We start from the raw sequence: 24502 nt of genomic DNA, 5'->3' as shown, positions 1-24502 counted from the left end.
CCAAGTGACGTAAACGCCACGGGTAAAATTGTGGCGTTTTACAGTCAGGGCACACTGTGTAATAGAAATACAACTATATGGAAAATACAGTATTGTATGAAGCAGATCATTATTGGTATTGCATTTATATGCAAGTTGTCTCCTGTATATCCATGGTATTAAACTGATGTATTTTGGATATTTACAAGAATATAATAATCTATAAATTCATGGTTATAATTATATATAACTATATTAGAGATGAGAGAGTATATTTGATCGAATACCTCCGCTCCGGATATAGAACTGGCCACTAGCAGGCTGACACTAGGAAAAGCAAAAGATGTTGATTCTGCCTCTTGGCTATACGATCTCCACAGACCCTGTGCTAGCCAATTTTAACCTAGTATCCGAAGAGGTCAGACACGACTTGACTCTGGTCTATCTGTCTGCACCACTTTTATTCTCCTTTCAGGTGCAGGGGGATCTTCAGTATGTACGTTACACTGGTCATACCCCCTTACCAGTCACTCTTTCCTCACTCGAGCATCAGTGGCAAAATGCTAATGGACCCATTACTATGTGTGAGGTCCACTGAAAGGGTGACCCTGCGACATGTGAAGCCGGCGGATAAGATTAGTACGGAAGAACTCCCCTTCTTTCATCCACTGACATCCTGATGTTAATCTTCACATTCCCATCGCACTGTGCCATCAACGTTTTCTTCATTGCGCGGTGGGTTCGTGTCATTTTCAGTCAGTACTTATCAAGGTGATGGTATCTCTCATGGCCATCCTCCATTCCAGGGGAGTCGGAGAGATTCCATACTTGGGCGACCTTTTGGTGAAAGCTCCTTTAAAGATGGACAATCTGATCACCTTGGACCTCCTTTGCCACTTTGGATAGTTCATCAACAAAGAAAAGTCCTGTCTCTTGCCTTCTCAGTGCATGGAATTCCTGGGCATGATCTTCATTTCACCCCAGGGCAAGATTTTCTTCCCAGAGTCCAAGATCCTGGTCCTCTGATCCAGTGTGTTCCACCTGAGAAGGAGCTCTCCGTGCTCTTTTCGGTTCCAAATGTGGGTCTTGGGCATGATGGTCTCGACCTTTGAGGCCTTCCTTTTTTCTCCTTTCCTCTCGTATCCTCTTCAGTTGAGGATTCTGGTCTGCTCTACCGCCAGATTCGCCGAGTTGGCAGGCGGTCTTTAGTGATTTCAGTCTCCAGGGTAGGGAGCAGTCTTCATGGCCTCCAGATCAACCTACTGGAACTGAGGGTCATCTACTCAGCCCTGTCTCATTGGTCCTCGTTCTATGTGTGTCCAGTCAGAGCATAGACTGACAACTCCTCCTCGGTTGTCTACTTGACCCTTCTGAGGTGCACCAGGAGTCACGCAAGAAACCTCCCGCTCTTTTCTTTGGGCAAATCATCATGTTCCAGCCCTATCGGCAGTGCACATTCCAGACGTGTACAGACTATCTAAGCTGAGAAAAGCTCGAACCGGGCGAGTGGTCACTTCTCCAGAATATCTTTCTCCATTGTTGCTTCCATTGAGGTGCGCCTTCTGCCTGAACCATAAGCTTCTCTGCTGCATGACCAGTTCCCTCTTTTTTTCTTTGGTTCTCTGAAACTCAAGACCAAAGGGATTTCCAGCCATCCCTGCGATTGATCCCACCAGACCTGGTACGTGGATCTCATGTTCCTACTGATCGATCTTTGGTCTCTTCCTCTGCAAGTTGATCTTTCTGTCTCTAGGACCACTGTTTCCACACCTTACCTAAGCTGCGTTTTAATGGTGTGGATGTTGAAGCAGAGGTCCTGAGACGTTGCGGTTTTTCAGAGCCTGTTATCTAGTCCATGCTCAAGGCCTGAAAACCCAAATGGGCAAATATCTATCATTGCACATGGAAGTCTTATGTATGGTACTGTGAGAGTCATCACTTCCATCTGCTCTCTTTCCTCTTCCCAGGATCCTGACTTTTTTTTTCCACTGCAGTCTGGGCCAAGGTCTTTGGCGTTCCATTTTCAGTTGAAGACCTTCCTGCAAGAAATGACACACTGTTCTCCTCCCTACCTCCTTCTCGTCTTGGAGGTGCTTCAGGCTCCTCTTTTTGAGTTTTTGAGGAGATCTCTCTTCACCTTCTGTCCTGAAAGGTTGCCTTCCCGACGGCCATTACTTTCATCCTCAGGGTCCCTAAACTGGTTGCTTTGTCCCAGAAGCTTCCCTTTTATTGTTTTCCTTATGGACATGGTTTTCCTTCATCCACCACCTTCTTTTTTTTTTTGTTTAGGGTGTTCCCTTTCACATCGAGAACACTGTCTTTCAGTCTCTCTGTCCGTACCCCAAACACTTGCGTGAGTGCTCTTTCTCTGCCTGGATGTTATGCCACTCTGCTTCTCGCTCCACAAGAGCATTTGAAGCCTCTTGGACTGTTTGGCTTTAGGAATCTGCCACTCAGGTCTGCAAAATTGCCACCTGGGCCTCTGTCCACACTTTCTCCAAGTACTATCAGATCCATTCTGTGGCTTCTGTCCGACTGTAGTTTGAGTTGTAAGGTTCTACGAGCAGCTGTGGGTTAGGTTGCTCGCATGGCTTTGTAATTCCCACCCTCTGGGACTGCTTTAGGACATCTCATGGTTCTGTGTTCCCCAGTGAAATAAGCAAGAAAAATTGATTTTTGTAATCTCTTAAAATCCTTTTCTTAGTGTATTCATTAAGGGGCACAGATCCCACCCTTGTTACTTGTTGTTCCTGCCCTGGGCTGTTTTGGTCCGTTTTCTGATCCAGACGTGGTGGTGTAGATAGTTCCATGTTCTCTTTGTTTATTTGTGTGTCTCTCTCCTACTGCTGCAGTACAAACTGATTAAGCACAGTGTGTGTGGAGAGGGCATAGCCTAGAGGCGGAGCTGACATCTTTTGCTTTTCCTAGTGTCAGTCTCACAGCTGCCAGGTTTTTGCCTATGGTGCTCTGTCCCCAATGATTACAATGAGTAAAGGATTTTACAGTGAGTACAAAAATCCAAATTTGGTAGTCCAAAAGAAAAAAAAAATTACAGCTGTCAAACTTAAAATTTAAAAAATGAACTTTGCCTAGACATTAACTTTATTGTTGTGCTTTTTTTATTCTTCATTTATTGCAGAACAGAAAGAAGAAATCTAGAAGCAAACAGAAGAAAGGCCAGCAGGGAGAACAGAAAACTGATGAAATGGAGAATGAACTAGCAGATGGACTCACAACTGCAATGGACAAATTAACAATAGGTGCAAGAGATACAAATTCAAGTGTGTACTTGGGTCCCCAAAAATCACCAGTCAAACCTATTGGAAAAGACCTTGCAACTCCACATTCTTCAAAATTTAAGAAATTGTACAGTAGTGACTCTGAATATTCTGATGCAGAAGGAGGTCTGCAGAGTAAAATAAGGTTAGGTGTTTTTTGTTTTTATATAATTAAAATATTATGAAGCTTTATGACTTTGTTGGAAAACAAATGAGACAAGCATACTTATGTTATGTGAGGAAGGAACAGCAACACAAAATCCATATACTACACAGAGATTCCTAGGCTGTTAATGATAATCTACCTGCTCTGATGAATAGTGAGTCCTTTGAGTACTATACAGTAGAAGAGAGAACAACCCATAAGTTCCTCCAATCTGAATTCTTTTTTTAAAGATAACTTTTCATGTCTATAAACACATGCGTCCGAGGCTGGAGATGTTGTTGCCATTTTAACTGCACTTATCTCTGCCCACTGTCAGATGGGCATTCCTGACAGTCTAGCTTGTCTGTGAGGAATGCTTCTCCTAACTGTACTCGTTCATAGACTAGTACTGGGGGGCGTTCTTCACAGCTTAGCGTCATCACTTGGCAGTAAGGAACACCCCCTCTGACAGTGGGAAGAGATGGGGGGGGGGGGGTAAAGCTATCTGTGCTGTTACCGTGGCTCTTCGCAGTCAGAAGGGTGTTTCTGACAGTCTGTGAGGAATGCCCCTCCTGACAGTAGTGTCCGTAGCGCTATACCGTCAGAGGGGACGCTCTTTACTGCCTGGTGACGGAAGGGGGGGTGCGTTCCTCACTACTCAGCGTCAAAGGTGGGACAGTCTCTTCAAATCGCTGTACCTTCAGTTTTATTCCACCTAGAAAAATGGTTCTGGTATCATAAGAAAGATGGCAAAATTTAAGAATCAGCTGTAACATAATCTGAGATATCATTAGTTAAAAACACAGTCAAAAGTGGGATTTTATATGCAACATGAATGAACTGCTGCATATTCAGTTGAAATTCTTGACTGTTTTTCACTAATGATATCTCAGATTATGTTCTAGATAGTTCTTCAATTTTAACATCATATGAAAGCTGAGAATCTCAGAACCATTTTTGTAGGTAGTATAAAACTGAAGACACAGCCATTTGAAGGGACCATTCACCTTTTGGTGCATGCTTCAACTTTGCATAGTTACAATATAACTGTGTACAGATTTACCTCAAGGGCTAGTTCACACGGGGAATCAGGCGTGTCGTATTCTGTCGTGGCTGCCGCGACGGGATGCCGATTGCAGTGCACGGCATCCCATCGCTCTGGATTAGGCCCAAATGAATGTGCCTAGTCCTGCAAACATTTAAGCCTTCATATGGCTGTGTGAATGGGAAAATAAAAAAAGTTATGGGGTTTGGAAGGCAGGTAGACAAAAAATAGGGTTAAACAGTGCTACATTTCTATTTAAATCGTATAAATTTATTTTTTCTGTTATGAAAACTTCACTATATGACTTGTATAGTCAGATATATTTATAAAAAATCCATTTAATTAATTAAGTTTATGCTTCTCACTTGGTGTCTCTTCCTTCACCTTCCCTTGTAGAGTATACCGTCTTATTGTTCTAGTCATTCACTCAGTTCTTGTTTATTGTATTTTTTTTATTCTATATGTAAACCATTTTAATATGTGCAACATCCTTGAATTAATAAATAATTAAATACATTTTTGTGTGTGTTCATTAATAGATTATCTAGTCTATATTTACTGTATGTAACTTTTTTTTTTGTTTTGTTTCAAGGTCTTTCCAAGCCAAGGTTCGTCAAGGAGCATTATCCTGCTTTCTGTCTACAATAAAGTCAATTGAGAAGAAAGTTCTTTATGGCTATTGGTCAGCCTTTGTTCCAGATATGCCTGGAGTAGGAAGTCCACAGTCTGTGTCTTTGATGACTGTTGTGCTTAGAGATTATTCTTCAAAGGTATGAATCACTTTGTTTTTGGAGAAGTCTCATGAAAAGGAACTGATTAAATTAACCAGCTGTTTATGGTTCTCTATTAAGGTTTTGTTTTTTGTTTTTTAAGTTTGTCATTTTTAATTTTTTTTATGTTTTAGACTCGTGCGTGTGCCCTTCAAGTCCTGTCTGCTATACTTGATGGTTCAAAACAGTTCCTTTCAGTTGCTGATGACGCAAATGATCATAAAAGAGCCTTCACTCCGTTTTCTGTCACGCTTGCTTCAAGTATACGAGAGCTGCACAGATGCCTGCTGCTAGCAGTGGTTGCTGAGTCTTCTGCACAGACATTAACTCAAATAATTAAGGTATGTTTTATACCATCAGTAGTACAACATCAGAAAACATTAACATATTCAGTACTAAACATACTTAAAGTATTGCTTGAAGTTACTTTAGGGATGAAAGTCTAACTAAACTGTCGTACAACTAGATTTTCTGGCACTATTTATGTCATTAATAAATTTTGTAATATACCTGATTACAGCCTTGGAGTAAAGGGATGTGTAACATGCAGGGAAAATAAGGGGAGGGAACAGTTCTATCTTGGACATTATAAAATGCACAAACTTGTTTTTGGTGTTATATATATTAAAAAAAAGAAAGAAGGAATCTCCTCTCCTGTATGTTTGTTTGTTTTTTTGTTTTTTTTATAATGTCCGAGATATAACTATTTGAAATGACCCTCCCCCAATTAATTTTTTCTACATCTTAGGGGGCGTTCACACTACCATCAGTGTCCGACAGGTAGTGTCCACTCCTAGTGTCTGTTCAAAATCTCGCACGGACATGAGGAGCGGACACTAGCTGTTTCCGTTACACTTGTCATTCATTTAATGGCGATCGGGTGCGTTTTTTTGCACTCCGTGCCCTTCCTTCACTGTCCGCTTGTAAAGATGTCCGACTTTTCAAGCGGACAGAAAAAACCTACATGTCGGGTTATTAGCAATTATTAGAAAATACTATAATGATATATTTTTCTTTATAAAACAATATATAGATTGTTGCTAAATGGAGAGAGGAAGCTGATCTGAGCCTTTCTCCTATTTGGACACATTTTCAGTGGATAATGTATGTAATATTTACCTATTAATCCTAATTTTTTGCCAGTGCCTTGCAAATTTGGTGTCCAATGCACCGTATCATCGGTTAAAAGCTGGCCTGCTCACTAGAGTCTGGAATCATGTTAAGCCTTACATTCGTCATAAAGGTTTGTACCTTTCTAAATCTATGATAATTGATATTTAGAGAGGACCTTACACTACCTCTTCCTAGTCCAGCTCTAGTCATTATTTCATAAGTGCTGCTTCACTGATTCTGCTGCAGTCAGAATTTTTTTTCTAGTCTCCATTGTTCTTGAGTAATGATTGCAGTTAGTTTTGGTGCCTGATAAGCTATTTATATCACTGCTGTCAGGAGGGTGGTGTCAGCCATGAGACAAGTGGTGTGATATTGAATTATGACACTATTCACCTCTGATGAGAGCTCTAAATCACTCCCTATTTCCTCCTGCCTAACACTGCTCACCTCATAGCAGAAAGCCTAATGCTATATCAAGCACCAAAATTAACTGCACTGATTGCTCTGGAATGAGCGCTAGAGAAAAAATTCCAACTACTCGAGAATCAGTGGAGGAGTGCCTTTTACCAGATGCTAAGAACTGGAGTTGGTGGCACTTGTGACAGGTTCTCTTTTAATCTGATAAAAAGTTAAAAATGATAATTTAAAAAAAAAAAAAAAAGTTTTTATTGAAAATTTTGCAATGAGAAAATAGAACAGACCATTACAAGCAACAAGGCAGGCACACGCCCTGTGGACAGAAAAGCGCACAGTTCCCGGAAGGCCATGAATAGAGGAGTTGAAAGACGAGCGAAAAATAGGGGGGAAGAAAGAGGAGAGGGAATTGGGAAGAAGGAGGAAAAAAAAAAGGGGGGGAGGTGAGAGGGCAGGGATGAGTGTGAGAGGATAGGAGACAGATGAGAGCGCCCCTAACGCCGGACCGTTCAAGCTATAGCCAGAGGGCAGGGCACGGTAGCAACTAGTATCCAAGTACCTGTGGTGGACAACAAGGGTATTAGTTAGAGGAGGGGTCAGAGCCCAGAAGCGCCTGATACTCTGCAGACTGTTGAAACATGAACCAGTAAAACCAGGTTCTGTTGTATGCCTCAGTTGTGCCATGCAGGAAAGACGTGAGGTTTTCCATACGCATTATCTCGTTGACCTTCGAAATCCAGAGGGAGAGAGGAGGAGGTTTCACTCGCTTTCAAAAAAGTGGGATACAAGCCTGGGCAGTGAGGACCAGAAATCTGAGTAGGGAATGTTCAAAGACTTTTACGGAAGACTCACAATGATTGAGGTGGAACAGGGCAGGGCCCAAGTGGTGAGAGGTTTCAGTAAGCTTGAAGGGTTATCCGTTTGACCCCCTCCCAGAAAGGCAACAGGGAAGGACAGGACCAAAAAACGTGGAGTATGGTGCCCTCCTCACCACCACAATGCCAACATAGCGGGGAGACCTTTGGAAACATAGCATGTACTCTTGTGGGAACCCTATACCATCGGGACAAGATTTTGTAGTTGGCCTCCTGGTAGGTGAGAGCTGATAGAAGCAGTATGAGAAAGTCGAGGAATACGCCTACGGTGGTCCTGAGAGAGGGAGAAGGATAGATCAGATTCCCACTTGAGCAAGAATGGGGGGACAAAGTCCTGCGGAGGTTCAACCAGGATTTGGTAAGTAAGTGAGAGGGAATAGCGAAGGGGGCCAGTGCCAACACAAATCCTGTCCAAAGGACTAGGTTTGATGTGTAACTCTACAGGAGCAGGGAGAGAGCATAGAAAGTATAATTCATAATTTTAACATGTTGCCATCCCAGTACATGTTTTGTGATTTTACATCTTGTTACTTGTCTCTTTTTGTTTATAGATGTGAACGTTCGTGTCTCAAGCCTTACATTACTAGGTGCAATTGTATCTGCTCAGACACCTTTACCTGAGGTGCAAGCTCTTTTGCAGCAGTCTGTTGTTTCATTGCTGCCAAATGCTGGACCTTTAGCTATTACAAATCTCAGTGACCCAGATTGGTGGCGGAAGGAGACTGTTCCAGAACCAGAAGGGATAGCGAACTTTCATTCTGACCAGTCACAGTCTGAATCCTGCTGGCTAATACGTTTGTGCATCTCATTGGTAGTTAATCCAAGGGAAGATTCCTATTCTGATAGTGATGTCAGTTCTGCATCTGTACTTCAGTATGAACCCTCTCCTGTCCGACTTGAAGCCCTGCAGGTGTGAATGTATATAGTGCATTTGATAAACCAGTATTTTTTTGAAACAGAATATGATAGTTTATCGCTTCTGTGGCTAAAGGAATTGCAGTAAAATAAATGCAGATAGAGAAAGTCCTTCTGCGATTTATGGTTCCACAATTGGTGAGAATCCACAAGACGTTATATATATATTATGGAGATCTCAGTGTTGTAAGAGTGTAGCTTTCTCACTGCCCAATTTAGAATAGAATAGAAGAATGGCTATGTTAAACATATTTTAAATTTTTCTATGATACTTAAAAGAATTTTCCATGTAACTGTGTTTTGAAAAAAAAAGTAGAAAATCCTGCAATTTTCACTAATAGGCCATTAACCCTATTAGTAGGCTGACTTGCCAATTCTGTTAGGGTTTTCTTTGCACCAGTTATCTCATTATCATCACATATTACTTATTGCCAGTAGCGAAGGCAATGATCCTCTGTCACTACTTTTCTACTTCCCCCTGTCTTCACAGACCATGCTTATACCATTATACCTTAGACCTCAATGAGTCAACTGCATACTATTGCTGCAACTATGCTATAAAGTATATTGCTAAATGCTGTTAGCAGAGGAGAAGCTTAGCCAAGATGGCAGGCCTCCTAATTATGTATAGAGAATAGAAAACTACAATTAGAAGAATAAATAAAGATTAGTAAAAAAAAATATACATCTATATGTAGTTGTAATACATTTTCCTACAGATTCAATGTAAGTCCTAAATCGGGTTGAGATTACACATGGTGCATTAGGGTGGGATTATATTGTAATAACATCACTGTATCACAACAGAAACTTTCTTGCAGAATGTAATATATCCTCTATATAGGTGCTGGCCCGTCTTGTTAAAGGATACTTCCATATGGCACAGAGTTATCTCATGGAACTGGGAGAGGTGGCCTGCAAGTGTATACAAGAAACAGATGGTTCAATACAGCTACATGGAGCTAAGGTGAAATAAGATTTTTGTTTGTCAGAAGAGATTTATTGTGAAAGGAAACCTGTCACCCTGCAATGTAATCTACAGGCAGCATGCTACATAGTGCCGAAGGATCTGAGCAGAGTGATATGCAGGACTTTGTGTCCGGTTAAAAGAAAAAAAACGGTTTTGCCGTGGAGAGGCACAAGACGCTCACGGGCGGACACGTTGCAAACCCATTCAAGTGAATGGGTTTGAAAACTGACTGCCGGTTTCCATCTCCTGTCCAGTTTCTTGGGCAGAAGACCAAAAGCTGCAAAGTGGAGATGGTGCAGGTGTGAAACCGCTCTCACTGATATATTAAGGAGGTTTTCACACATCATAACATGAAGGCATGGCACTAACATGAGAATTGTGGCCTCCTCAGGGATTTTTATTTTTTTTTGCTGCTTTTGAGCAGCTGTGTATGGCACTGCATCACCACTCGCTTGAATGGGGATCATGCTGCATTTGGCTGCACAGTAGGGTGAACAGGAGTACTGCACTTTGCTAAACCAGTGCTGCAGCCTCTTCCTTCACAGAAATACTGTAGTCTGACTGATGTTAGTGGTGATTCATCACATTATGAGATGGGATAAACCTCTACAAAATTCATATTAGAAGCTTTTAAAACAATTGCAAATTGTAAGTGTTCATTATGTTTAGAGTTTAATTAATATACTGTATCACACAAGAATAGGCTTAACTGCAAAACATTATTTCTCGCAATATTTCACTGGGGCACACCGCACCATGGGTATAGACCTGGCCACTAGGAGGTGGACACTAGGGAAATGAAAGAAGTTGGATCCGCCCACACAGGCTATACCCTCCCACTGACCATGCACTCAGTCAGTTTTTAACCTAGTGTCGTAGGAGGCAGTCACGACCTGAGTCAGGTCTTTCTGTCTTACATCATTTTTTGTTGTTGTTTTTTTCTTTTTTTTTCAGGGGCAGGGGGTTGTCAGTGTTTAGGCAACACTAGTCACACCCCTGCGGGCCCAAGCGCTCTACTTAAGAGCGCCTCGCAGTCACCCAGTCCCCCTCTTTTTGCTGCAGCGGCAGCTGGATATTCCGCGACCCCACGTTTATGTGCGAGGTATCACCGAAGGGGTGAGTCTGTGGTGCCTGAAGACTTCGGACTGGTAAGTATGAGCAGGTGAACATAGGTGAGTATGTTCCCGTTCTTTTCTCTTTTTACTGCCATGTTTTTTCATGAAGTGTCTCCCTGGGTACTTGCACCCCTGCTGTTGTCACATTTATGTATGCTCCAGCTGCTAGCTAAAATGTCCTTGTGGACAGGCTGTATCTATATGTTCTTTATGTAACTCCGCTCAGCCTGCTGAGATCCCCTGAACTCTTTGTTCCCCCTCGCCGGTTTGGGCGTTTTTCTCCCAGGCTTGGGTAACTTGGCCAGACTTAGTCTATGGCGGTATTTTGGAGCGGCTGTCCGCTAGTTGGCTGCCTCGGTCTGCAGTTAGTAGCTGTGGTTGAGGCCCTAAGAAGTTTTCAATCTCAGGGGCTGCTCTCGAAGGAGGGCTAGGAAATCCTTTAGGTCAGACGGAGAATATGCGCACAGCCCCTCTAGGACAGGTGGGTCTAGCTCTCCTCCTGTTTACATCTGTTTAGTTTGGGGACACCTCTGACTCCGAACCGGAGTTCTAGTCAGGCACATTGGTAGCAGCTGCTACGCAGGAGCTTGTCCGTGCAAGTTGTGATATTTTCAAATAATGGAGAACCCTAGGTCTGTGTGCTTGCTCTGTTTTTTCTGGGGATGCCGCTGACTCCAAGCCGGAGTTCTAGCCAGGCACATTGGTAGCAACTAATATGCAGGAGTTTGCCCGTGCTGTTTGTGATTCTCTTCAGACACGGAGAACTCTAGGGCTGTTGCTCAGGAGGATGTCTCCTCCTGCTTGCTCTGTTTTTTCTGAAGGCGCTTCTGACTCCTAGCCGGAGTTCTAGCCAGGCACATTGGTAGCAACTAGAGATGAGCGAGTACTGTTCGGATCAGCCGATCCGAACAGCATGCTCCATAGAAATGAATGGATGCACCTGGTACTTCCGCTTTGACGGCGGCCGGCCGCTTAACCCCCCGCGTGCCGGCTACGTCCATTCATTTCTATGCGAGCATGCTGTTCGGATCGGCTGATCCGAACAATACTCGCTCATCTCTAGTAGCAACTACTAGGCACGAGCTTGCCCGTGCAGTTTGTGATACTCTTCAGATACGGAGGGCTGTTGGCTTCATCCAATCTGTCCCCTGGTTGTTCCAGGAGGTCAGATGTTCTGTTTCTTTTTCCCAATTTATGCATTTCTAGGTGGACCGTGTCCTTTGATGGTCCGGCCATTGCTAGTTTTTCTAGAGCTGCTCTTTGCCTCTAGGTAACTCTGCCTCTCTCAGTGATTCCTCTTTTAGAAGGCTGGATTGATTGGCTAAATGGCCTTTGGTTGCGGCTGGTTCTGTGCATCCTGGATTAATGGTTTTGCCTAGGGCAAACCGCTGAGGGCTGTTTTTGCTGATGGGTGAGCTTTGCAGGACTTCCAGCTGCTGGGGAGTAGATCAAATATGCTCCTAATTTCCTATATGATGTTTCTGTCTAAGCGGCTTGCCGTTCGGCTAAAGCTGCTGCTGACGTTGTGGCTATGCGTCACACTGTTGTTCCGTTCTGGAACATTGAACCTGATCCTAAGAGGATTATGGTTGATCTACATTTTTTGGTGAGCAGGGCTGTCCCTTTGGGAAGAGCTTGGAGTAGCAACTGGTTAACTTCCCTGTTTTCTCAGGGACATTCAGGTCGTCAGGTCTTATTCTAAAGGGGGCAATTTCCTAGGAGTTCACGCTCTAAAAAGCCCTCCTTTTTTAGACTAGACCTGCCTGGAATTCCTGCTCTAGCTTTTCTGGTCTGGTACTGGTTAGCCCCAAAATGGCTAGGGATTCTATTCCAGCCTGTTTACTGTTCAAAGGAGGGACGGTTCTCCCTGTCTTTTTCTGGATCTGTAGTCTCTGAACAGGTTTTGTTCAAGTGCAAATCTTTCATTTGGAATCTCTGCTATATCGTGGTTGCCTTTATGGAACCGGGCGTATTCCAGTTGTCCTTTGTTATCTGGGACACTTACTCCACATTGCTATTGTGCATTGTGCTGACCCATTTGTGTTCTGCCCCAGAGGTGTGGCTGTTGTCCCGTACCTGGAGGATCCCTGGGCAACAGGGATCCTCAGGCGAAGGCTCCACCAGGACAGACAATCTCTCCAGTTACAGATGACTCTGGATCTTCTTCAGCGGTCCAGCTGGCTCATCTACGAGGGAAACTCCTGCCTTGTGCTTTCTTTTCAGAGCATGGAGGTTCTGGATATGAATTTGGATATCCATCAGGATAAATTTTTTTCCTCCAATAGCCGAGATTCGATCTCTTCAGTCCAGTATGTCGCATTTGTGGAGGTGGCTTGATGGTCACTTCTTTGAAGCTGTCACCCTTGCCCAGTTCCAATATCTGTCATTTTTTTTCTGGCAATCTTGGCACGTTGGGTCAATGCCAGCCCATCCTGGGGCACCTAACTTTCTTGTTGCAACCACTTCTATTTGTAGGGCTTTTCGCGCCAGTCTCCCTTCTTGGTTCTTCACAGAACAGGGTTGTTCTTTGTCCTCCACCTTCTTTTCTTTCTAGGGTGGTGTCCCCTTTTCTTGTCAATGAGGACGTTGTCTTGTCGTCTTTTTGTCCAGAACCTAAGCATCCACGTGGGCACCATGCACCACCGAGATATGTCCAGGCAGCTGGATTTACTATCTCTCACGGAACCGTTTTTTTGATGCTGTTTTGTATTTTTCAGGGAACTCTAGGAAGGGCCTGTCTCTTCCAGGGTACCATCTCTAGATGGATTCGGTCTGTCGTAGGGAGCCTTACAGTTAAAGGGTAGGGATTCGCCTTCCCGTGTGATGGCTCATGCTACCAGGGCTGTCGGTGCCTCTGGGACTGTTTGACATCAGGCTTCTGGATTGCTGGTCTGCAAGGCTGTTCATGGGCTTTGGTGCACATTTTCAGTAAATTTTCCACATCTCGTTTTGTGTCTTCTGCCGATGCCAGGTAGTCCGAGGGTTCTGTAGGTGGCAGTGCGTCGATTGTTTGCATGACTGTCTGTTTTTTACCTCCCTCGGGGACTGCTTTTGGATGTCCCATGGTGCTGTGTTCCCCAGTGAAATATTGCGAGAAAAAGGGATTTTTGTGTACTCACCTGTAAAATCCTTTTCTCGTTGTTTCACTGGGGGACACAGGTCCCACCCGTTTTATTTATTTGTACGGGATTTTTTGTTTGATTTATTTACGAATTTAGGTTGTTGGTTCCATATTCCTGATTTGGACTCTCTCCTACTGCTATGGTACAAAACTGACTGAGTGCACGGTCAGTGGGAGGGTATAGCCTGTGTGGACGGAGCCAACTTCCTTCATTTCCCTAGTGTCCGCCTTCTAGTGGCCAGGTCTATACCCATGGAGCTGTGTCCCCCAGTGAAACAACGAGAAAAGGATTTTACAGGTGAGTACACAAAAATCCCTTTATATAACCATATTTTTCGGGCTATAGCTCTTCACATCTGATTTTAATCATCAGATTAACAGACCAGTTTTATGGATCCAATAAACAGCTGAACATCCATTTACATAGTTATATGCTACCTAAAAACTGTCAGTTTTTGTGTGAAACAAAAGTGAGGTATATCCAGTGGCATAAGTAGGAATGGCGGGGCCCCGTGGCGAACTTTTGACATGCCCCCCCCCCCCCCCCTAAACCGACGCCGAAGACCTCGACCGACCCCCTCCTCCGCACTCTATTATGTCCCTTAGTAAGCCCTTCACACGGTATTATGTCCCATAATGGCCCCTGCACACAGTATTATGTCCCATTATGGCCCCTGCACACAGTATTATCTCCCATAGTGGCCCCTGCACACACAGTATTAACCCCCATAGTGGCCCCTGCACACACAGTATTAACCCCAATAGTGTCCCCTGCACACAGTATTATCCCAATAGTGTCCCCTGCACACATAGTATTAACCCCAATAATGCCCCCTGCACACAGTATTATCACCCATAGTGTCCCCTGCACACACATTATAATCCCCCATAGTGTCCCCTGCACACAGTATTATCCCAATAGTGTTCCCTGCACACAGTATTATCCCCAATAGTGTCCCCTGCACACAGTATTAACCCCAATAGTGGCCCCTGCACACAGTATTATCCCAATAGTGTCCGGTGCACACATAGTATTAACCCCAATAGTGTCCACTGCACACAGTGTATTAACCCCGATAGTGGCCCCTGCACGCAGTATTAACCCCTATAGTGTCCCATGCACACACAGTATTAACCCCTATAGTGTCCAATGCACACAGTATTATCCCCCATAGTGTCCCCATATGTCCCACTGTGGACACCTATAAACAAAGACCCCCGAGTATAATGATAGTATTTGTGGGGCCCGCGGTGTCACTTGCCGATCCCGGCCCAGCCAGGATCGGCAAGTGAATAGGGCCCGTAACGGCCTATTGAAAAAAAAAAAAACGCAGCGGTAGCGGCTGTCACCGGGCCCCCTAATGGCCCGGGCCCTGTGGCAGCCGCCTCCGCTGCCTCTATGGTAGTTACGCCACTGCGTATATCCTACTTTTCTGTCCTTATTATTTATTTTAAATTAAATTATGCAATTATCAATGTTGGTAAAGTGGCAGACGGATCCAGTCTGTAGTCTGTTCTTATGGAGGAGAACTCCAGGTGGGGGACCCAAACATGGACAGGATTTATCTTCATGTAGTACAATGCATAAAGTAACCTCCCTGTTTCTTTATCCACAGTTGTTAGAAGAATTGGGAACAGGAATAGTTCAGCAGCAAAAAACAGATTCTCTGGTTCCTATTTCTCAGAGAGTGACAGTTTGTCAGGTTTGTCCAATATAGTTTTTGATTCCATATGTATTTGAAAGTATATAGCATTGTACATTCTTAACCAGAGCTGACTGAGTGAATAAAGACTTAAACATGAGCTAATCAACCGCATGATTGTTCGTATGAACGCTGGATCACGATTATTTGCCTGTGATGAGCTCACAATGCTTGTCTATCAACAAATCGTTCGCTCATATACAGTTTGCATTGTGCTGTGTACATTGACTCTTATGTTAAAAATACAGATAGGATATAGATAGATAGATAGATAGATAGATAGATAGATAGATAGATAGATATATTTATATATATATATATATATTATCAAAAAATAAATTTTATTAATTGTGTTTCCATTTAAAAGTGTAGTAGGATATGCATTTTTTTAACATTAGAGCTTCTATGTCTTTTAACAGATACTTTTTTTATTTTTTTTATTTAACAAAACAGCTGTAACATCATCTCTTTCTGATGGACTGTATTAACATGATGTGAATACACCCAAGTTTGTGATTTACAAATTTGTTACATTTCTATTTTTAGTTAATTCAAATTTTCATTTAAAAATATGTTTTGACTCCTTAGTAACACAGGATGTACTATTACATCTTGGCCGCCAAGGTCTTAACTCAAATGAACGTGAAAGTACCTCCAAGCATTAAGAGCTCACTGTGGCCAGTGATGCGGTGATCATGTAAAGATTGCTGCTGTCCATGCCAGCAGACAATATTCTCATGTAGGGCTGGGGAGGGGGATGTGTAGTTAAATATAACTGTTAATTGTCTATATTAAAAGAAAAAAGGCCCTTAGTAATAATTGATTGCGTCACAATCTAGGCTGAGTCACAATCTAAGCTTAGGGTCTTTTTCTTTTAATAAATAGTCCATTAAAATATATATTTTAACTTTTCAATCCAATTCTTTGTGAAATGATTGTGGCTCTACTTTTGATGGGATCACACCTTTCAGTGAAACTTGTAATTGCTGGAGGTGTCACCGCTGGGTGTTAGACTGTGTTAGAATGTCAGGGCACATGTGAGGGTAAGTTCACACAGAGATTTTTGGTCAGGATTTTGAGGCCGTATCCGCCTCAAAATCCTGACCAAAAAGTTTCTCCTGGCTCCCGGAAAAAAGAAGCGAGGGGCTCATTCTTCAGGCCGAGTCGATTCGTGATTCGTCCTGAAGACACTCCTTCCTCCTGACTAGGCCCATTCATTGGGCCTAATCCAGAGCGGAGTGCGCGACTGGATGCTGGTGCAGTGCACTGACTTTCATTCGTGGCAACCTGGGTTCCAGACCAAAAATTGCCATGTGAACTTACCCTTAGACTGCTGATCAATTCAATCTCCTTTTCACACCTGTCACGTAGTGAGGTGGAAAGGAGGGGTTTGAAGGATCGAGACTCTCCAGCTATCAAACATTTATCACCTATTCTGTGGATAGGGTTTGGCACAATAATAGGACTTTCGTATGAGAGAAAGTCAAGTCCTACTATAAAAGACATGGTTGTGGAGAAGTAATAACTGATGTTGACATAATTGTGATATATAAGCATGGAATAGTGCATGCTGTCATAGATGATAAAACAGTGTACATATTTATAAATAAATGCAGAAATATATTATAGCTTATAAATGTTGACTTTTGTTTCCTGCTAAACAGGCGGCAGCATTTTGGAACATGATTTTGAGTGGTCCATTGCCTGGAGCCTTACAGAATGAGCAGCATCCTACTCTGCAGACAAGTGCCTGTGACGCCCTTTCATCTGTTTTGCCAGAGGCTTTCACCAATTTACCAGTAAGCAAATATACTTGAAAATAGTTAATATTTTTGTTGTTCTTTGACTTCCATTACCACAAGAAAACTGAAGATTATAAAATGTCTACATTTCAATTAAATTGGAGCTCCATTTGGTCTACAGTACAAAGAGCAAGCTGCTAATTTTTTGTTAACCAGTTTATGCTGAGTTCTGTACAAATATAAAGGGGAATGGTTTTCTAGAAGCAATACAGAAAAGAATACATAATATTTTTTTAAATGCTATGACACCTTTGTCAGCTTTTTTTTTTTTTTTTATAGTGGTTTGCATTAACAATTTCTTAATAGTAGGTCTTCTGCAGCTTGCATGTGTTGCTATGCATTATAAGTTGCTCTGTCCTTTTCTCTGCAAAATTTGTCAGAGAAGAACTGAGACAGATGGAAATCTTTCTCTTCCTCTTTAGTAAATAAGCCTCTGCTAGTCATGGTGTACTTCAGGAAGAACAACTGTCTTTGTTTCTGCACAGAGATACAGAAATCCACACTCAAAGGTCTTACACAAGCAGGGCAAGGGGAAAGATTTGGATATGCCACTGAGAGATTGCAGAGAGCTGTATGCTGGCACATAGACATGTGTGTACATTGTTATGTAAAGTAGGCAGCGAAAGAAGAAGGGAGGAGGATTGCTGAACTGAAGATGGGCCTGTGAAATCAAAAGTGAGAAGAGATTATGTGACCAGTGCTAAAAAAGACCTCTGAGCCTGAACATAGAAAGGTTTGCAAATTGCAAATTGGTTGCTGAATCCAGTGCTCCCATTTAAGTGAATGGTGTGGAGCACACAAATGTTCCCTTGTCCCCAAATCTTCTAACAACTGTGGATAGAGAAACCAGGAAAATACATTATATATCATACTGTTGATCTCAGCAAAAATGACAAAGGTATTACAGGAGTTTTATTAGATGACAAGAAATCCTGTGTATATATCGTGGTCCCCCACCTCTTCCATAAGACAGAACAGACTACAGTCTGGATCCTTATGCCATGGTGGCAATACTTCAGTGAATGGCAGCACTGCTGCTCTTTTGTTGTGCCTTAAAGAATCCTACTAATCTGATACCAAAGCATAGGTAATTTTTTGCATATGGAAATATGTCTTGATTCCCATAGCATTATGTGGTGGTCTAGGTTTTATCCAGTAGTGAAACAAGGTCCAAGTGGAGCAGCCACATTAAAGATTCCAATATATGGCCATATTCAGACTTTCTGAAGTCGGCCATACACAATATATCATAAAACATATATTTCCTGCTAAATGGTGTCCAAAATGCTTCCCAAACTATTAACAATGCTGTGTTTAACAGGAGTAACAAGAATAGAAACATATCTTTGTGGCCATGAACCAGTGAAGCAAAGCAGAAAATCTTCTTTTTAGAGATATGCAAATACTGCACAAATAGAGGGCAGCAAAGTGGCTCCTTATTGATTAGGAGGATGTTTATAACTGGACGTACACTTTAAGTACTAAAATTAGAAAAATATTTATATTTTGTTTGATTGTAGGACGACCGTCAGATAATGTGCATTACGTTGCTGCTGGGTCTCAATCACAGTGAAAATCCCCTAGTAAAGGCTGCAGCTGCACGAGCTCTTGGTGTATACATCCTTTTTCCATGTCTTCGACAGGTTGGTTGTTTTCAATGTGCTTTCTCTCTGGATACATAAAGTATAAGGCTTTGTACCCAATTTCCTGCTATAAGTGATGCCGGCAAGTTTAGAAAGTAAAGTGTTTTTTATTGGTGTTTAAATGTTTTCCAATGAATTCTTAGTGAAAAGATGGGGATGTTCAGGGTCCGTATCTTTTGGTCAGAGAGCAGTTTTCATTCTAGAGAGCCTATTCTGTCCTGAGTTACACAGTCATCCTATTAATTTGAGTAGGCTGTGTCTAGTTCTTGCTGTTTCCTGTGCTGATGCGTCTGCATTCCTACAAATACTTGTAATGGCTCGTTCACATTTGCGCCCAGTCTCCGTTCTGCAGGTTTCCATTTCCTGCACAAAACAGAGGCAGGATACGGAAACCTGCAGGACTTTTTCTCACCCATTCATTTGAATGGGTGAGAAAGCTGTCCAGCCGTGAGTGGCGGTGAGCGTTTTATGCTCTCCGCCGCGAAACCGTTTTTTTTTTTTAATCCAGACACAGAGTCGGACATGCAGTACTCTGTGTCCGGATTAAAAATCCGGTTTCGCGGCGGAGAGCATAAAACACTCACCACCGTTCACGGCCAGACCCGGTCTGTGGTTTCCGTCTTCTTGCATGCAGAAGACAGAAACCACAGAACGGAGTGCTGAACGCAGGTGTGAACCTAGCGTAAGGGGACAGTTTGTGATGAGCTTATTGTTAAGGGACCCTTCTTGTACGTAGGGATTGCTATGATTTGTTGCTACATGATACTATAAAATAAATGCGTTTAAAATGCCATACTGCTACTGTAGTGAATCTTCTGTGAATTAATAGTTTTTTTTATCTGTTGTAGGACGTCATGTTTGTGGCAGATACAGCAAATGCAATTTTGATGTCTCTCAGTGACAAATCCCCAAATGTGCGTGCAAAAGCAGCCTGGTCATTAGGCAACCTGACAGACACATTAATTGTCAATATGTATGTATTTTATTTTTTCCTAGGTCTTATATAAAATATGTATGGAGAGAGATTTGTCTGTATATGTATGAATGATATGAGTGTGTGTGTAAATATGCTTATATTAGATACATATTTCTTGGGGGATATTTCTTAGCCTGGCCATTAGGAGGCTGACAAGGTATGTCAGAAAATGTCTGCTCTGCTCTTGGACTATATCCTTGCCTCAGATGCTGTGCTAGTCAGCTTTAGCTTAGTCACGTAGAAGACCATACAGGTCTTAAGCTTTTCTATTTTCTTTTCTCTAACAGTAACAGGGGTGTCATCAGCCTGTCCACCACCCTGCATATTGGGGTGAGTATATCTGCCCTGTCCCTTCACCAATCACCCTCCGCTGCAACGGATGACCCTCACCCCTGCTTTCTACCCCAGGCCTTCTTTACCTCCATGGCCAAGGCCCTCGCTCTTAGCGTGCCTATGGGGTCCCCTGCTTACCCTTCCTAGCATACGGTTGTCCTCTAGCAGCTTTCTGTGGCACGCGTGCCAGTGTTGCTTGCCATAGCTTCCTTATTTAGTCCCTGACTTCTGTTGGGACTAGGCCTCCAGAGCCTCTCTAGCTGCATCCATGCCAGGGGTGGAGCTCTTCCAGGTGCAACATCCTAATTAAGTCTCCGGCTTCTGCTGGGACTATACCATGTTTAGATCCCACTCCTTCCCATATTTCCCAAACCTTTGGCTGGATACATTTTTTTTTTTTTGCTTCCAGTAAGCATGCACAAGTAGCCCAACAGCAGCACCACCTTAGCCAGCCTGGTGGGACCCAGCTCCTGCAGAACCTCTCTGTACAGCCTTCCACTGCAGGAGTTGGATGCAGTTCCTGCTAGGTTAGCCCTAGATCTACTTCCCTTCCCATCTGGACCTCTTTTCCACTGTGATGTCCTCTTCCTGCAAAGAGTCACACCGTTTTTTGGCCCATGCTGGTGCTACCTCATTTTTATCCACTTTCATTTTTCTTGCACCCGCCATACATGTACCACTACCATTCCACCAGTCTGCGTCCAGTGCCTGTCACAAAATCCTTCCCAGGATTTCCCCCAGGCACCTCCCTTATCCAGGCTATAGGTGTCCTTGTAGACTTAAGCAGTCTGGAAACCTTGTGGTGGAAACGCCCCTCAGCAATATCCCTCTCCCTTTCCAACCCTAGGAGTCACCCATAGAAAAGCCATGTAGTCCCTGCTCTGTCCATTTCTTCTGGGCACAAGACTGTTCTTAAATCTGAGCCTCTATAAGGTCGGGAGGTTATGTTGACCACCTTCCTTTCTGCATCTGGTGGTTCCACATGAAGTCCCTGTGATCAGTGGTGGCGTCCACAACTAATCTGTCCATAAACATTCAAAATGCCTACCTTCACATTTCCATTGCCACGGTTCATCTGTGGTTCTCCGATACGTGGTGGCATTGTGTCCTTACCACTTGTTGCGCTGACAGCTTTATATTCACATGTTCATAATGAAAATGGACTTCACCTGATCCCATACCCACAAGCGAAAAAAGAACTCTCGTATGGGATGATGTTGAGTAAACTTTTTTTAAACACATGAATCTCTGTTATTTGACTAAACTAGTCATTTCCTGCATGAATTCCTCCTGGTGTATCGAAGTGAAAACCTGATGCTTAGTTGCCTCAAATTGAAACATCTTCCTTTGTTTCCTAATGGAGTGTTCTCAGATAAATGGGGCAACCACTTCAATAACTGCAGTTTCAGCCTACTAACGAGGCTTTCACATAAACGTTAACATCCTATCCGAACCACAAGCTCCCCTGCTATGTGGCCAGATCTCTGGACCCCTGGCCCTCATCATCATTGGCTTGATCATTCCCTGGTTGGTTTCTAGAAACTCAAGGATGAGAGGGTTCCAACTGTTCTGGTGGCCACAGATTGGCCTTCCAGGGCCTGGTATGCAGCGAATATGTTCCAAATGGCGGACACTCCTTGGCCTCTTCCAGCATAGCACAAAAGCAAACCTTCTTTGTCAGGGTCTGTTATACCATCTCACCTTATCTTGGCTGAGTTTAACAGCGTGACTGTTGAAGCCAAGGTTCTAAGGTTTTATGGTTTCTCTGAGCCAGTCATCCAGACTATGCTCAAGGCTTGCGAGCCTCATTCCGCAAAAATCTATGATTGCATCTGGAAGGCCTACACGTGGTGCTTTGGACATCATGATTTAGATTCGCTTTCCTTCTGTATTCTACAAAGTAGAAAAAGAAAGAAAGAAAGAAACAGATATAGAATTATAAGTAGGAGGCAAAAAAAATTTAACAGACCCAAACATGTTTTATACTTTTTTTTTTTTTTAATGTAGAATGTACATTTTTCCCTATCAGTATGTCTTTGGAATATGGGATGGAATTCCATGCAAACACAGGGAGAACATACAAACTCCTTGCAGATGGTTTTTTGTCCTTGGCAGGATTTGAAAACCAGGACCCCAGCGCTGCAAGGCTGCAGTGCTAACCACTGAGCCACCGTGTGGCTCCTATGTTTTATATTTTAGATCCTTAAATGTAGCCCCTTATGTTTGTTTTTTTTAATGACAGTTGTGCACACTCCTGGCATTCTCTGAAGCAGCTTCATTATGTAGTCATGGTTCTCCTAAAGTCTTGAAGGAGGTCCCAGAGGTGCTATGCACTTATTGACTGCTTTTCCTTTACTTTGTGGTCCAACGTATCCCAAACCATCTCAATTGGTTTTCGGTTGGCTAGAGGCTATGTCTTCTGAATGAAGCACTCCATTATTTTCCTTTCAGGTCAGATAACCCTTACATAGAGATGTATAATTGTCCTGTTGGGAAAAAAAAGTGATGGTCCCACTAAGTGCATCTAGATATGGATGACATTTCACTACAGAATGCTGGTTAACAATGCTTTGAATTTTGAATAAATCGCCCAAATCATACCACCACATTTCCTCTTCTGTGCTTGACAGTGGGAAGCACATATGTGGAAATCATCCACTCACCTTTTGTGTGTCTCAATAAGACATGGGGATTGGAATCATAATTCTCAAATTTTGACTCATCAGACCATTGTATGGATATCCAGTGGTCTAATGCCATTAAATTGTGTTTGTTTGGCCCAAGTAATTTTCTTCTTCTTCCGCAGTCATTACTAGCAGTTGCCTCAATGGTAGAGCAGGAAGCTAGTCTTCCTGCTTCATCATTCTATTCACTGCATCTTAGGATAAAGCAATCTTCAATACTTGCAGCTGAGTGTGGTAGATATAAATGATGCCAAGCTCAAACAAAATTCTTGACACCATTTGCAAATTTTTAGTCTCCTCTGTAGCCCTATTCATGTCTTAAAGTAATGAGGTACTGTTTGTTTTTACTTAGCTTAGTGCGTTTTTTTGCCATAATGTGGGTTAGAACAGTAGTTAAATAGTAGGGCTAAATGCTGAATGGAACTGTATATCAATTCTACCTATGCACAACACAACTGATGGTCTGGAACACATTATGAAGGCAAAAATTCCACAAATTAACTCTTCACAAGGTATATATGTTATTTCAAAACCATTCCACGAGACTACCTCATAAGGCTGATTGAGAGAATGCCAAGGGTGTGCATTGCTGTCAAAGCAAATGGAGGCTGCTTGGAAGAATCTGATAGCATGAGTGATTTGTAGAGTTAACCTGAACTTCTACAATTGGTTAAACTGCTGCAGAGTGATATCTTTTCACAGAAGACGACAAAAGCCAATGAAAAGCTATTTGAAAAACCCTTTTCAATGACTTTAAATGAATTTATTTTTGTTGTCTTCAGGTTAACTCTGCTGTGTGTATGATAGATATATATATATATATATATATATATATATATATATATATATACACAGTCCTATGAAAAAGTTTGGGCACCCCTATTAATCTTAATCATTTTTAGTTCTAAATATTTTTGTGTTTGCAGCAGCCATTTCAGTTTGATATATCTGATAACTGATGGACACAGTATTATTTCTGGATTGAAATGAGGTTTATTGTACTAACAGAAAATGTGCAATATATATTAAACCAAAATTTGACCGGTGTAAAAGTATGGGCACCTCAACGGAAAAGTGACATTAAAATTTAGTAGATCCTCCTTTTGCAAAGATAACAGCCTCTAGTTGCTTCCTGTAGCTTTTAATCAGTTCCTGGATCCTGGATGAAGGGATTTTGGACCATTCCTCTTTACAAAACAATTCAAGTTCAATTAAGTTTGATGGTCGCCGAGCATGGACAGCCCACTCTCAAATGATCTGAAAACAAAGATTGTTCAACATAGTTGTTCAGGGGAAGGATACAAAAAGTTGTCTCAGAGATTTAACCTGTCAATTTCCACTGTGAGGAACATAGTGAGGAAATGGAAGACCACAGGGACAGTTCTTGTTAAGCCCAGAAGTGGCAGGCCAAGAAAAATATCAGAAAGGCAGAGAAGAATTGTGAGAACAGTCAAGGACAATCCACAGACCACCTCCAAAGAGCTGCAGCATCATCTTGCTGCAGATGGTGTCACTGTGCATCGGTCAACAATACAGCGCACTTTGCACAAGGAGAAGCTGTATGGGAGATTGATGAGAAAGAAGCTGTTTCTGCAAGCACGCCACAAACAGAGTCGCCTGA

General features: G+C 42.6%; 1 protein-coding gene across 1 annotated transcript in view; it reads left to right on the top strand.

The window, feature by feature from the left end:
• HEATR6 (HEAT repeat containing 6) overlaps positions 1-24502 on the top strand; it is a 50974-nt gene that overhangs the window by 20379 nt on the left and 6093 nt on the right. The window contains exons 8-17 of the mRNA XM_075264377.1: positions 3119-3402; positions 5040-5217; positions 5352-5558; positions 6361-6460; positions 8171-8529; positions 9379-9501; positions 15357-15443; positions 17108-17242; positions 18766-18888; positions 19737-19861. Of these exons, the coding sequence (XP_075120478.1) occupies positions 3119-3402; positions 5040-5217; positions 5352-5558; positions 6361-6460; positions 8171-8529; positions 9379-9501; positions 15357-15443; positions 17108-17242; positions 18766-18888; positions 19737-19861 (1721 nt within the window). The remainder of the gene's footprint in view (positions 1-3118; positions 3403-5039; positions 5218-5351; positions 5559-6360; positions 6461-8170; positions 8530-9378; positions 9502-15356; positions 15444-17107; positions 17243-18765; positions 18889-19736; positions 19862-24502) is intronic.

Source organism: Leptodactylus fuscus, chromosome 2 (assembly GCF_031893055.1).
Source record: "Leptodactylus fuscus isolate aLepFus1 chromosome 2, aLepFus1.hap2, whole genome shotgun sequence".
Lineage (NCBI taxonomy): Eukaryota > Metazoa > Chordata > Amphibia > Anura > Leptodactylidae > Leptodactylus > Leptodactylus fuscus.
The sequence above is the reverse complement of the archived record's forward strand: the minus strand, read 5'-3'. Positions and strand labels throughout refer to the sequence as shown.